Below are 15,322 nucleotides of genomic sequence, written 5' to 3' on the forward strand. Positions count from 1 at the left end.
TAAGATGTGTATATTAGAAGATTTAAACGCCCAGGTCGGTAGAAATAGGCATAGATGGTATCCTGCCCTAGGTAAATTAGGTGTAGGTTAATGAAACAGTAATGGCTACGGTTATAGGCGTTTACCCCTCAGAAAATACCCTTCCCCCGCGAAAATAAACACATAGAAAATACCCCCTCCCGCACAGAAAACTACGTTTTCCAATTTAAGGATTTTATTTCAGTTTCTTTTTAGTTTCGTCGAGAAGTGTTTGGGAAAGGAAAAAGTGAAGTTCAACACACCATGTATATCTTAAAAACGAAGAAAAAAGAAGCCACAGATTCATTTCTGTTGAACGACTGCCATGAGAACATCTACAATTTGTGGCAGTAGCGGGTGCCAAATTAAAAAAAAGAAAGAAAAAGAATTATAAGCGAAAAATCATCAAAATTAGGCTAAAAACGTTTGACACCACAAAGTTTAAGAAGGTTTATCTTTCGCTTGAAAGGATACTTGGCCTTGATACCAACAAATTCTTATTGTTTAAGATTTTACGGACGAAAGCGTTGTCAAATTATACAGTGTTTTTTGCTGGTGGTGGCAAAGTTTTGTATATAGTTAAAAAAATGTGTTGTTTTAATTACATGGCCATTGCGTTTTAGGAATCGTTCTGAAAGAATTGGGACAAAAAGTCAAAGTTTTAGCGTGAAGCGAAAGGTCTTGAAGAGGGACCAACCCTTCTTATATACGTAACAATTTCTGTTTGGTTTAAGTTTTGATGTGTCTCCTTACTTTCAGTATAAAAACTTTTTTAAATTTAATTTCTGATCGTTTTTAAATAATACCGGGATACCGACTCCCTCATAAAAAAAAATTATTCCCCCACGCAAAAATTCCTTCGTGGAAAGTTTTTTTTCACGTAAAGGATCTCCCCAGCCGCAGAAATGCCCCCAGACAATTTCTTTCGGACGAACTCAGATGATAAAATTTCTTGGAACACTTTCATTTGAAAAAGACTTTAATTTCTGGTTGTTTTTAAAGTCATGCGGGTAATTCCCTCTACCATGGAAAACTTTTCCAGCAAAAAGTCAGCAAAAGGGTATTATATATAGCAAAAGGGGGGGGGGGGTAACAAAAGAAACTTTAAAAAACGAATCAAAAATGTGAAATTTATATTGATATCTTATGATTTCTGGGAATATTTCTGGCCTACGATGTTACTGTGAAAGTAACAGTAAACCCCAAAATGAGCAGAATTTATTCCGTATAGGAAGGGGAATAAGCCCTTCCTCATCCATACCTCCACCATGGTCGCAGAAACTTCGGAGTGTGCTCATTACATAAGAAATTAAAAGTTCTGATGCTTTTTTTAGTCTGAAGGAATTGGAGACCAATCAGCCGCGTGGGGGTGATATTTTCCGAGGGGAGATTTTCTGAGCGGGTATTTCCCACGAGAAGATATTTGCCACGAGGTACTTTAAGGTGGGTATTTTCCACGGGGGGGGGGGTATTTTCCGCGGGGTTTTTATTCCGGAGGAGTAATTTCTGGGGCAGACGGGGGGAAGTAACGCCGACTCCCAATGACTACAGACTGCTGCAATTTTGTAGGTATAACAATCTAGCTACAACCAATACAGTGTTTGATCATAAAATAGCCCATAAATTAACGTAATATTCACCTAATGGCAAGATTCTGTTCTTGTTATTGCATTAGGTTATTATAAACCGAAGACTGGCAGGATCAATACAACACTAGGGTATATAGGAATATTGGCATTGATGTCAAAAGCAAATATCAGCATCTAATAGCGTCTAGGGTTAATTTAAAGCTTAAATTTTTAAAGGGTAAATACCTCCCGGGAAGTTATGACGTTGATACACTCTAGGATGAGAATTTGAGAGAAACTTTCCAGAAACAGTTGAATACTCAACTAGAGAGTTTGAATTTTGACAAAAAAGAAGACGGATGGAATAATTTTAGGGAAACAATTCATGAAGTTGCTGATTGTGTCTTAGGTAAGAAAGTTAGGGACGCAGCAAGGAATATTAGTGGAAAAAACTTTATGTTTAAAAGAGAGGAGGAGGGGCTTGTACAATAATAGAGATATGTAAAGAAAATGGAGAAAGCATTCAAACATGAACTAAGGAGGTGTGAAGTGCAGGCCATGGATAAAAATGCCGAGGATCTGAAACATTTTGAGAATATGATAAACCGACATAGAGCTGCAGAGAAAGATATAGAGAAAAATGAAAAGTTTGTGATACCTTGGATGAGAACTAAGATTTGTTTTACGAGGAAGAATTTGCGACAGTACTAAAAGAACTAAAAAATAATAAGGCCCCAGATGCTGATAGTGAGGTAAATGAGTTTCTTAAATATGGTCGTTCTTACGTTAGAAAAAAGTTACTGAACATTGCAAAATGTGATTTTTTGAAAAAGGGAAAATACCTAGCGACTTTAGGAAAACTCTAATTAAACATGTGTACAAGAAAGGCAATGCGAGTAAGGGTGGTAATTATCGTGACATTAGACTGGTCTCTATAGGTAGCAAATTACTTAATAATGTGATACTTTTTAGATAAGAGATCTTGTAGACAAAGTTACAAGAGAAGAACAGTGCGGTTTAGAACGGGTAGAGGATGTCTCAACAAATTTTCACTCTTAGGTGAATAACTGAGAAGTGCCTGAGTTATCAAACACCTTTGACCTCAATTTTATATATTATGAGGAAGTGTTCGATTCTGTTGATAGAAGATCTTTAGCGAAGGTCTTATCCTTGTATGGTATACAAATACTTTAAAGTAATTAGTGGTATGTAAGAGAATAATACTGCTGCGGTTGCGGTAGGAAATGAGGTTAGCATCTGGTTCGTATTAAATCAGGAGTTAAGCAGGGTTGTGTTCTATCCCTATCCCCATTTATATGGATCATTTTGATGGACTTTGTCTCAAGGAGCACAGAATAAGGAGCGTGGAATCAAATTGAGGAGGAAAAACTTTTCTGTTTTTAGATTATGCTGATGATCTAAGGATCTTATATGAAAATGTGAGAAAAATGAATGAACTTTTAGAGGTTTTGCAAGTTGAGGGTGCAAGAATAAGTTTGAAAATTAATGTTAAGAACATTAAGTCGCCAAGGCTAGGATTAAGTGAAGATTAAAAGGTGACGTTGAGTAATGAAAAGATCGATTCGGTGGACAGCTTCGCTTACCTTGGTAGTATTATTAGTAAATATGATGGGAGCAGTGAAGATGTTAAACAGTAGAATAAAGTAGAAGGGTGTGTTTTCACAGTAAAAAAAAAGTTGGGAAGAATAGGAAGATAAGTGTGAAAGCCGAGATCAGAATACTGGAAGCTAGTGGCGACAGCGGTCAAGTATAGTTCCAAAGCATGGGCGCTCCGAACAGCGGATGAATATTTTCTAGATGTTTTCCAGAGAAATTGCCTACAGATTGTTTTGGGTACCCGGCTTACTGACCATAGTTCAAATAGTAGGCTGTACGAAAAGTACGGTTCAATCCCACTTCCTAGGGCTTTAATGAGAGAAAGAATGAGATGGCTAAGGCACGTATTACGGATTGAGTATGGCAGATTGCCGAAGATTGACATTTTCAGAAAGCCGTCTAGGGCTAAACGTGGAGAGCAGGTCATCCACAGGTAGGGGAGGGAGTATATCATAAAGAAGGATTTAAGGAAAATGGGAACTTCTTGGGATGGTTTAAAGATGGTGGCTTTGGATTGATTAGGATGAAGGAGGAGTGTGCGTAGCTATTCTGGCCTTAGGTGGCTTGACTTCGGCCATATATTAATCATAAGTTAAAAATATACAAAATACAGCTAACAATTTCACTCAGATCTCAATGATTAACTTATTTTTTTAATAATATTATGGATACATTATTTGAAATCAGAATGGCATTTGAAATAGAAGCCAATCTATTTGCATCACAGAAAGAATTCATAATATCTTTGAATATTTTCTAGTGCTTGGAAGAACGCCAGATGACAGACCACTGCCCCAAGAGCTCCTGTCTAACCGTAAGAAGCGGAAGCGATGCCGCAAGCGTGGCGGAAAACGAGGTCAGCTGATGATCCCAGTGATCGTTTCATTAAGATCAACTAGTCTTGCTCTGAAAACCTCACCCCATCAACGTATCCTTGTTAAGATAGACTGTTCTACAAATGCCAATATGCCATCTCTTATTCCCTTCAATCAAGCTCCGGTATGTTCGACTAGTAGTGATCTGCGCCCCCCTCTATTAAGGTCAGTGACTTTTAATTCGAAAAATAGAATGCCGAATTTTCTCGTTATAAACTGCCAGTCATTGTGTAACAAAATGGAAGAATTTGAAGTTATCGTCCGTCAAAATAGTATCCCAGTTATCGCAGTTACAGAAACTTGGAATCTTGATAGGTTGTCAGGTCATATGGCAGGCTACGAAATTTTCCTGAGCACACGTGCTGATCGAGGTGAGCATAGACTAGGTGGAGGTGTTGCCTTGTACATACGGAAAGACATCCCTTGCAAATTATTACCGGAATTATTTGATCCAGCTCATGAAGTAATCTGGGCTATTTGCAAACCTAAATCTCTTCCCCGGCGCTTTTCTTGTATTATAGTCGCTTCAGTATATTACCCGGAAAGTGCAAGAAACCGGGGTGACTTGGTCTTCTACCTCCAAACGACTGTTGATCACCTGAGAAGTATCTACAATAGCCCTGCTTTTATTATAGGAGGAGACTTTAACCAAACCAAGAAGAGTTGGTTATCATCTTGTTTGTCTTTAAAACAAGTAGTACACATACCCACCCACTCTTTGGGGGGCATATTGGACCTTATACTCACAAATTGTGATGATTTTTACTCCCCTCCCTTTTCTCTTGGTCCCGTTGGTATGTCAGACCACAACGCAATTCTTTGGAAAGCAAGAGTCTTTACCAAAGCCCAAACTATCCCGTGTCACTGTTCGTCCTTGTACGGAGTCAGCCATCTGTGAATACGGTCGATGGATTGGCACATATGACTTCCCCGAAGTGTACAATACCGGGCTCTTGGAAACTAAGGTATCCGACTTCAATGTCACGTTACACAGTCAATACCTAAAGATCTTTCCAACAAAATCATTTGTTGTTAGTGAATACGACAAACCATGGATATCTCCAGCTATTAAATCACTAATAAAAGAGAGGTCTCGCCTCTACTCCCGTGGTGATATAATCAACGGCAAGAAATTGCGAAATCAAATAGTTTCTTTGGTAAAGAAAGCCAAAGCTCGGTATGGTCGTGAAACCATGCCCTCCCAATTAATTACTTCAGAACCCAAAAAGTGGCACAACGCTGTGAAAAAGGTGGCCGGCCAAGCTTTTGACAGCAGTGTAAAAGTCAGCAATGATGGCGGGTCCTTAATCAGTGCAGAAGAAGTGAGTGAATTCTTCACCATGATCTGTACTACCTATCCAACTATTACGGCTCATGAAAAGTCCACCATACTTGAAAAATGTGAGCCTGAGAACAACATAATAGTCAGTGAGCTTGATGTTTACACGGAATTACGGAAGATCAAACCGAATACATCTTCATACCCTGGTGAATTACCTGCCAAACTGCTACGTGAATATGCAGCCTTCATAGCATTACCACTGTCCAGCATCATTAACGAGTGTTTTGCTTCTGGCTTTTTCCCGTCACAGTGGAAAAGGGCCTATATTAGAATTATTCCAAAAAAGCGCGCCCCTAGTGCATGCGACGATCTCCGCCCGATCTCACTTACACCTTGTTTGGCGAAAGTAACCGAGGCCTTTATACTCAAGTTTCTTCTGAAACAAATTATTGGCGTATTGATAAATTCCAGTATGGTGGACTCCCCAAGTGTAGTGCTACAATCTACCTAGTACGGATGTTTGACTGCGTCCTCCAATGGCTTGAAAAAGGTAGCTGTTTCGTCGACATTTGCGCAGTGGATTTCCGAAAGGCCTTTGACCTAATCCGCCACCGGACTGCAGGCATGAATCTCCAGGAAATGGGGGTCAAACGATGCACCCTTGGCCTTGTACTTGACTTCTTAACTGGCCGAAAACAAAAAGTCTTTGCACTCCACGAAAACGATTCGGATTCATCATGGTCAGATACTTCTTGCGGGGCCCCACAAGGCACAAAATTAGCTGGAATAATTTTCCTGGCTATAATTAATTCCCTGCTTAACCATCACGACGACCGTTACAAGTTTGCAGATGATCTGTCCATAGTGCTCGCTTACCTGGTCGAAAACACTATCATAACAAAGCAGTTTTCAGACCAGTTATTTGATCAGCTAAAGACCGAATGCTCAAGTCATGATCTTACCATTAACGTAGCCAAGTCGAAGATAATTCGTTTCAACCCTCTGAAGCGGAATATAGATATGCCTCTAGTCCCTTTCCCGATTGTGAACGAAATAAAAATCTTAGGAGTAACTTTCACTACTGACTGTAGTTTCAGTGCCCATATTAATTTAACCGTCCACAAGGCTAATGCAAACCTTCAGACACTTACCAAAATGAGGCGTTTTGGGTGTGATACTAAAAGCCTTCTCCATGCCTACACGTGTTATGTTCGCCCGTCGCTCGAGTACGCGTGCCCGGTGTGGGGTCCATCTGCTATCCGCACAGCGTACCTATTACGCGACATAGAGTGCGTCCAGAAAAGAGCAACAAGGATTATACTCCGAGACCGTGGCATACCCTACGATCAAGCCCTCGCTAAATTAAATTTATCTCCACTTAAAGTCCGGCTGGAACACCTTATTCACCAATTTGGAAAATTCATCCTAGCCATTAAGAGCCACCGATCACTACTACCCGAACCAGCCCCTCCCAATAGCCAAACTCGATTACGAAATAAACTTGTACCCCCTAAAGTACGAACCAATCGATACGCAAACTCATTTGTGCCTTTTTTTCACATCAGTTTTTAATGCTGAGTTGTAGTGTGTGATTTTTGTTTAAATGTATGATTTTTGTGAAAAAACTGAATTTAGCTCTATGCTACGATAGTTTTTAAATATACCGATCTCTCTCTCTCTCTCTAGTGATTTCTATTATCAGTGGAGAAACTCAATTACATCAGCGTCACCATATATTCAAAACGTTTTCTCAAGAGTCTAGACTACAAGAATTAAAAACCAGGATAGAAAATTGGCCAGCAATATTTTTTTCCAATAAAAACAGAAAGAGGTTATTTTCTAAACCAAACAAAAATTCTAAAGATCTCTGAGACCGCTTTTCCATTCTTTTGAAGCTTAATATTAAGAAATTAGTACGCAAGCAGTGGGGGGGGGAGCAGACATACAGTTATATTTTTCCCCATACGGATCCAAAAAGTCTAGTAATGCAATGGAATCGGAGTATTTACAAATTAAGAATTTTCCAGGTATATAAGACAAAGTTTTGAAGAGCAGGGTACATCAGCAGGTTACAAACCAAAGGTGCTAGCCAAGATGTAGCAGTGTTCCATAAGTAACATTGTAAAACCTGCTGCATTTAGCCTTGGATAAATCAATCTATTTGCAATGTCAACCCTTATTTTCATAAATTCACCTCTGGAGAGGAAGGGCTCCAGGCTGCTGTATAGGGAACAACCCCTGCCTGCTCAATGGAGTTATTGCAAAAAGCAGTGCACGATATGCTCTTTATTTACTTTGTGGCATACTTTTTATGTCTATTTTTCTAAAATTTTACAGGCTTATTATTCATAGTTGACTAACATTGTAAAGATTAGAAAATAAATAACATAATAAACATATAAAATATCACTCACCTGTCAAAAAGACTAATATCCCTCCATCTGGAAGTGTCCTATGAATTTTACAGATTTTCTTGTATGCTTCTTCAATATAGCTCTCTGGAGTCCTTTTATTAAAATGAATAGTCACTGGATATTGCCTAGACTCAACTTTGATCACAGGTGGAACCTCTTTGAAAAGTTTCCTATTTTCCGAGAAATCTTCAAGTCGCAACGTCGCAGACATAATAATCAATTTTAAAGGATCATCCTTTTTTTTTCTCAAATGAACAATTCTAGACAAAAGACCCAAAAGGATATCAGAATATACACTCCGTTCATGAGCTTCATCAATAATCACAACGCTGTATTTAAGAAGCAGAAAATCTTTTTGGATTTCTTTTAAAAGAATACCATCTGTCATAAATTTAATTTTTGTCTCATCAGTAACGTTACCTTGAAACCTTATTTGATAAGAAACAATATTAGTGCCGAGTGCCATCTCTTCTGATACTCTTGCTGCCATTGAAACTGCAGCAACTCGTCGAGGCTCAGTTATTCCGATCATTCTGCCATTCTCAGCATATCCTGCCTCATAAAGGAATTGTGGCACTTGCGTGGTTTTCCCGCTACCAGTTTCTCCAGCAAGTATTACAACAGGATTTTCTGATATTGTTTCCATTATTGTTTGTTCTTCAGCTAATATCGGAAGTTTTTCTCTTGCTTCTTGAATTTCAGTAGTTCTAAAAACAGGGACAAAGCAGGTTTTTCTTAAAGGTTTCTGTTTCTTACTATCTTCTTTCTTTTTTTCAGCTTTCTCCCTTTCATTTTTACCAAGAACCTGAATGACTTCACCTTCACCACTGACGTCATTTTTAATATTATTTATAGCGTCATACTTATTATTTTCAACAGCTTGATCTTTAACAGGGATTTTATATGTTTCGTGATTTTCTGAGGATTCTTCTTCCTCAACATTATCAGAATCATCAGTTTCTTCATCAAGACCAACAATATTAGGATCAAACCTCTTTTCTGGAGGCTTTTCAATAACATCTTCAAGGACAATGGTATTTTTTATTCTTTTTTTCTTTTTTGGTTCTCCCTCTTCTTCTGTTTTAACGTCTATATCTACAAATCTTTTCCAGCCTTTAGTTTGTACTTCAGTGATTGAAGTAAGCAATTTTGCTTCTGATTCAGAAATCTGAACTTTCCCTAATTCTGCTATTAATCCTGCTCTATTTTCCTTCTTTTTCTTTGTCTCAATTACCTTTTGCAAGGCTTTTCTTTTCTTTTTAGAGAGAATCTTTCCCACGCCTTTCTGTTGCTCTTTTATTTTTGTTTTCCTCTTTGTTGACGGAAGAACCAGCAGATTTGCATCATCATAGTGTCCCGTCGCAACATTTTCTTCTATAGCGATGCTATTAGCTTCACTGTTGTCCACCTGAACTTCAGCCTATATAGAAGAAAATTTTTTAGTTTTATATATTGAATTCATGTTAAATTATTACTAGTCAGCAATTAGTCAGTGAATTCAACAATAAAGGATCTTCTGCAATTTTGAAGTTTGGCTGGAGACTGGAAAAACTGAGAAATATCTTCCATTTTTTTTCAACTGTTACTAGAGATAAGTTCCTGGTAAAAAAACAAAGAAAAAAAAAACAGTGACTCAATCTTTGCTGTCTTAATATTATATTTTTTATTATATTATATATTTATTACATGTTTGTATTATTTTTTTATTTTTTTTTCTCAAAAAAATAAACAATTAGGTTTTTAAAATGCGGAGTTATTTTTCTTTCCAGAAATTGCGCTTTCACCTCTGTCTGATTTGTTCCTTGGTAGACCGTTTTAAATAAGTGGGGCTAATTTTCTCTCCAGAAACAAGAATAGTGTGATTGACTAGTGAAAATATAACACAAAAATATAGCAATGGAACTAGAGGGTGGTATAAGTCTCTGTAGTTCATACACACACATATTTCTAAGGTATGAAGAGAAAATAGCTGAGACCTACGAAAAAATACACCAAAAATATATATAGATATGTATTAGCCTACATTCAAAATACGTAACAATAGGGGAGAGTCAGGTACCCTGGGGCAAGACAGACCTTTTTTCATTGTTTGACTTAAGCATCACCTTTTTTGTCATTTGTAGAGCAGACACAACGACCATCTAGTGGCAAATTTTAGAGCAAAGTTTGAGCGTTGAAGGCAATCTTGTCTTTGAGAAAGAATTGTGTTGTTCGTTTTCACATTTTCGAAACCGTTTTCTTTCATATTTTCAAAACCGTTGTTTTGTGGTGTTTATTATGTTCTATTTTGTGATGTGGTATTTTTCATTGCATAGCCATCTTATTTTGTAATTTTGAACTATTCCAAAAAAAGCATACTTAGGGTAAGATGGACCCCAGAGACAGCTGGTAAGACGAACCGGTCCGTCTTGCCCCCTATCATCTGAAATCTTTTTCGAAGTTATTATTTGCTATGTATTCTGTGAATATAGTATTGCTTTATTGTTTCCACGTGTCAATTAGCAAGATATTAAATTGTCTCTCTTTTACAGAATAGGAGAGTGTACTAGGAAAACCAACCACGGTCTCCATGACAAGGACTTACTGAGAACAGATTCTATGCAAGTTAAGTTCTGGTTCACCACTTCGCAAAGTTTCGAAAGAAGTTGGTTTGCCATAGTACAAAGAGCAGTTGCAAAACTGGACAAGAAGATCTCGAATCAGTGGAGTTTGACAGCTACCTTCAACTTTAAAAATGTGTTCTCAGGAAACGAAGCGACATTCCTGAAAGACTATATGATCACGGCACAGCATATGCATCATGGACTTACGAAAAAAGAAGATGTTCACCTTGAGTATTAATATACCCAGGCCAAAACGAAGAAGATGCCAAAGAACATTACTGAAAATAAGTGTGCATGAAAAGACTTAATGATCAGTCGTGTTGGACTTTCCCTAAGGTCCTCCAAAGCGACAAACCTTGCAATAGCCACCAGCTTCAACAGGACGAATGTCAGCAAATTCTTCAACAATTTCAAAGAACTGCTTCTAAAGCACCCGAAAAATAGAATAAACAATCTTGACGAGACTAGAGCAGCCACCCTTCAGGAGAATCAAAAGATGGTCGCACAAAAAAGATGAAAGCAAGTTTGACATATTGTTTCGGCTGAGGGAGGGATGCTGGCAACAGTCAAAGGGTACATCAACAATGCTGGCTTCAAAGTTTTCTCATTAGCAAGCCACCTGGAAGCACAGGAATATGCCAGCCGTCTGGATGGATGTGCTACAATTCCAAATGTCAGCTGGTACACAGATACACTCCTGCATGATAATTAATGAGGCCTCAAATAAATCAATTCAGTCACACACCCCTCAAAAATATCTGTATCTGATAACCTTGCATTTTTCTTGCTAAAACGTTGGCTACTTTTAAAGACAAATATGGGACAATGCATCCTTATAGTATTTTAAAGCTATAAATCAAACTACATTCTATGGATTTCAGTTACTGGCATTTTGCCTCTACTCAGACCAAAGGCTTTATCTGCACAGCAAATTGGCAAAGATTTTCATTTTGTAATAACATAATCCTTTTTTAAAATGTTCAATTCTCTATGGAATAAGCCCTATTTCAACAATAATCTTCAACCACAGGTAGGCCTACATTACAAAACCTGGGAAAAACATATTTTACTTCTTGGGAAAAAGATACAACATTTTGTATTTTTGTAGATAGCAGCTTGAAACCTCTTTTTGAAACCTCTAGATTCAACCTATATATCAATAAATTAAATCAGCTATGACAAACAATAACCAGAAAAACAAGAGTGGCACATGATGGAGCTCTTGGGGGTAAATACCCACATTAATGGATATTTCAGATAGCAAAGATAGAGACTTATACATCCAATCAGAATTTCATGCCGAGACCAAAGATGGCATTCATTTCCATTGCAAATTTAATTTTAAGCCTTTTATGGACCCGCAAAGATGATACCTTTTCCTATTATTTATTTTTAGCCAGTTTTCCTATAATTTAATGAATTTTAACAAAATCAAGGATCAATAATTGAATGGAAAATACATAATATGGGCTTGTAGGTTAACATTGAATTTGCAATGGAACAAATATCATATTTTTATTCAGTATAAAACAACATAACAAAAACATCAGCAAAAAATCCAACCCAGAAATACCACCGAAGGACAAATCCGCAGATTGAATAGGATATACAGAAGCTGTCTCAAATTCTTGACATTAACTTAGAATTGCCCAACAATAAAGAAATCTGTGAAGCCTCAAAGAAACTGAAAAACAATAAAGCAGTAAATGAAGATTGAATAAAGCTGAAGTGGCCAGTGGCATCTTTGGGTCCAAAAGATCCACTATTTTTGTAACTGTGTTGTCCTGTGGGATGCTCTCATACTAGACTAGACATATATAAAAATCATTGCAGTCATATAGCATCAATAGTGGGGGATCAGCCGACTCTCTTCATGTAGGCAGCTTCTTTCTCACTTTAATCTTAAATCTCAACTGGTATATAGATACACTCCTTTGTGAACATTAATGAAGCCTCAAATAAATCAATCCAGCCACATACCCTTTAAAAACATCTGTATCTGACAATCTTGTATTTTTCTTACTTAAACATACTCTTAGGGACAAATATGGGACAATGCATCCTTATAGTATTTTACAGCTTTAAATCAAACGACAATCTATGGATTTCAGTACTTGGTATTTTACCTGTACTCAGAGCAAAGTCTTGATCTGCATAGCAAATCAGCAAGGATTTTCACTTGGTTATAAGACAATCAAACAGATGTTACTTCGAAATGAAAAATTTTCTATGGAACAAGCTCTATTTCAATAATAATCTTCAACCTCAGGTAGGCCAATATTACAAAACCTGGGAAAAAACATATTTTACAAAAATACAACGTTTTGTATTTTTATACATAGCAGCTTGAAACCTCTTTTTTTAGAACTTGTAGAAAATACTAAAGTTAGGATGTATTTTTTCTCATGATAGCACCTGGTTTTCATCTGTTTTCTTTCTTTTGAAGTTTCTTCAACACAGTTTTCCAATATTTTTCATAAATTTTAGGACTGTATAATCTTGAAATAGTAAGTTTCAAGTGAAGGTACAGAGTAACATCCAAATATAAAAAAGGAAATAAATTGTCCTATTTAGGAGAGGAGCTGCTACCACATCCAAGCCTTAAGGCTAAAGTGTGTACTTGCTGCAAAAATTTATCATACATGCTAATTCCCTAATGCTAATTTTCCTTTTCTTTTCCCTATGCATAAAATGAACTCTAGAGTAACCATAGGAGGTTCAAATAGATGACAGTGGAGGCATATTGGGCTTTCTACAATAAGAAAACAGAGGCTTATTGCTCCTCAGAAAAAATCAACTTGTATTTCAGACTTTGCTGCATTTTTTCAACAAATTGTAATTTTCTTACCTTTCAGTTCTAGATGACTATGGTTTCTATGTCTAAAGAATAAGCATTGAGACTTTCTATATGGTGTCAGAAATCATCTAAAACAACACGGAAGCCAATGCCCCATGGCCTGCAATGGATAGGATGAGTGATAACCTCAAAGAGGCATAGAAAAGATTTAAGAATCACGCAAAAGTGATGTTCCAAGGGCCCCTTAATGGAAAGAGAGAAATCTCCCAGCAACCCTCACCCCATTCTAGAATGTCTGGCATGACCAAACAGTCAGAGACCAAATCATACTAAAAGGAGATTGCCTGGTAATACCCAAAACTCCCGCAATGACATCCTCAACTGCATATGCATCATATCTGGGTATTGAAAAAACTAAACAGCAAGCTCGCTCAGTCAGTTTTTGGCCAGGGATGACAAAATATATCAAAGAGCATATGAAACTGTGCTATGCACAAACCGAACTCCATAATTTCAACCAGATAGAGCCCTTGATGCCACATGACATACTTTCCTTACCATGGGAGAAAATCGGTTGTAACCTCTTCTACAAAAACAGGGCATACTTCCTCATTACTGTTGACTTTTCAAAGTTGATAGATTAGGGGGCAGTGCATATGCACACCAAATCATACCCTGTCTGAAATAACACTTTGCATGTTACAGAATTCCCTATGTGCTAATTACCGACAGCAGCCCACGATTCACATTATTCATCTTCCAAAAATTCCTATCAAGATATAGCTCAGACCATATCCTCACCACATTTCCCCCAATCAAATGTATTGGTACTAAAGTCTATACAGACAGCCAAAGCTATCCTTTGGCACAAAAGTCCATACAGACAGTCAAAGATATCTTAAGGAAAACCAAAATTGCCAGAAACAATTTTGAGCTGGCACTGCTAGAGTACAGGAACACCCCAGTTAATTGTCTGACCTCCCCATCCCAATTGCTAATGAGCAGAAATCTCAGATCAATAGTCCCATGCACCAAAGACCATTCACCACAAGCAGTTTTGTCAGAATCAAATGAAAAAGCAGTAACACCAGAGCAAGTATTATGATTGACAGTCAAAGAAATTGAAACCACCTACTAATTGGACAACCAGTACAGGCCTAAATCCACAGCAAACTCTGGCAGGCTGGTATTGTCAAAAGAGCAGATGTGAGTTCAAGATCCTACATAGTCAAAACAAACAACAGAGCAGCCTATAGAAGGAACAGGTGCCACATAAAGATATTCTGTCAGCAACCTTAGTCACCAGACACTGTTGAAACTGAAGATATTCCCCACGCAGAAACAAAAACCTAACCACTGAGTCTATAAAAAACAATGCCTGCCCCTCCCTAAAACACCAGATGAAAACCATCTACAACTACTTGCTTGCATTCTTACCCCAACATTTCACATACCAATACCTGTACCAAGCATCACCATGTGACCCATACAGAACTCATTATACCTCCTACATAACCTGTACTGGTTGCTCTGTAAATCCAGTCCAGAGGCATAACCTGCAAAAAGAAAATCTGTGAACTCGAGGAGTAAGCCCCTTTCAAAGTGAAATGAATATTGTGAAATATTAGTAAAAGAGCAAGCCTAGTGCATCCTTGCAAAGATATATAATGATCTATTATGGCAGTATAACTAGTAGTAAAAATGAAAAGAAAAAAAAAGTTAAACAAGAGTACCAAGCCTAGTGCCTCCCCATAAAGAGACATAATAATGTATTATTATAGTATTTTTAGTAGTTTAACAAGAGCTAAGAGCTCATATGGCACTTGTGACAAGGCCAGAAGAGCTAAGAGCCAAGATCTCATATTGTATGAGCTCTAAAAAAATTCTAAAAATCAATAGATTGATTTAAAAGGAAAATCTGAGGCTTAATGCTGGTCAGGATTTTAAATAAGAGCTTAGAGTCATGATGTCCTTCTAAATATCAAAATTAAGATACGATCACCCAATCGTAAGTTATAAATACCTCATTTTTTCTAATTTTTCATCTCCCTTTAGCCCCCCAGATGGTCGAATCTGGGAAAACGACTTTATCAAGTAAATTTGTGCAGCTCCCTGACACGCCAACCAATTTTCATCGTCCTAGCACGT

General features: G+C 37.5%; 1 protein-coding gene across 1 annotated transcript in view; it reads right to left on the reverse strand.

The window, feature by feature from the left end:
* LOC136028062 (probable ATP-dependent RNA helicase DHX37) overlaps window positions 1-15,322 on the reverse strand; it is a 43,695-nt gene that overhangs the window by 23,420 nt on the left and 4,953 nt on the right. The window contains exon 2 of the mRNA XM_065705655.1: window positions 7,775-9,194. Within this exon, the coding sequence (XP_065561727.1) occupies window positions 7,775-9,194 (1,420 nt within the window). The remainder of the gene's footprint in view (window positions 1-7,774; window positions 9,195-15,322) is intronic.

This window comes from Artemia franciscana, chromosome 6, assembly GCF_032884065.1.
Source record: "Artemia franciscana chromosome 6, ASM3288406v1, whole genome shotgun sequence".
Classification (NCBI taxonomy): Eukaryota; Metazoa; Arthropoda; class Branchiopoda; order Anostraca; family Artemiidae; genus Artemia; species Artemia franciscana.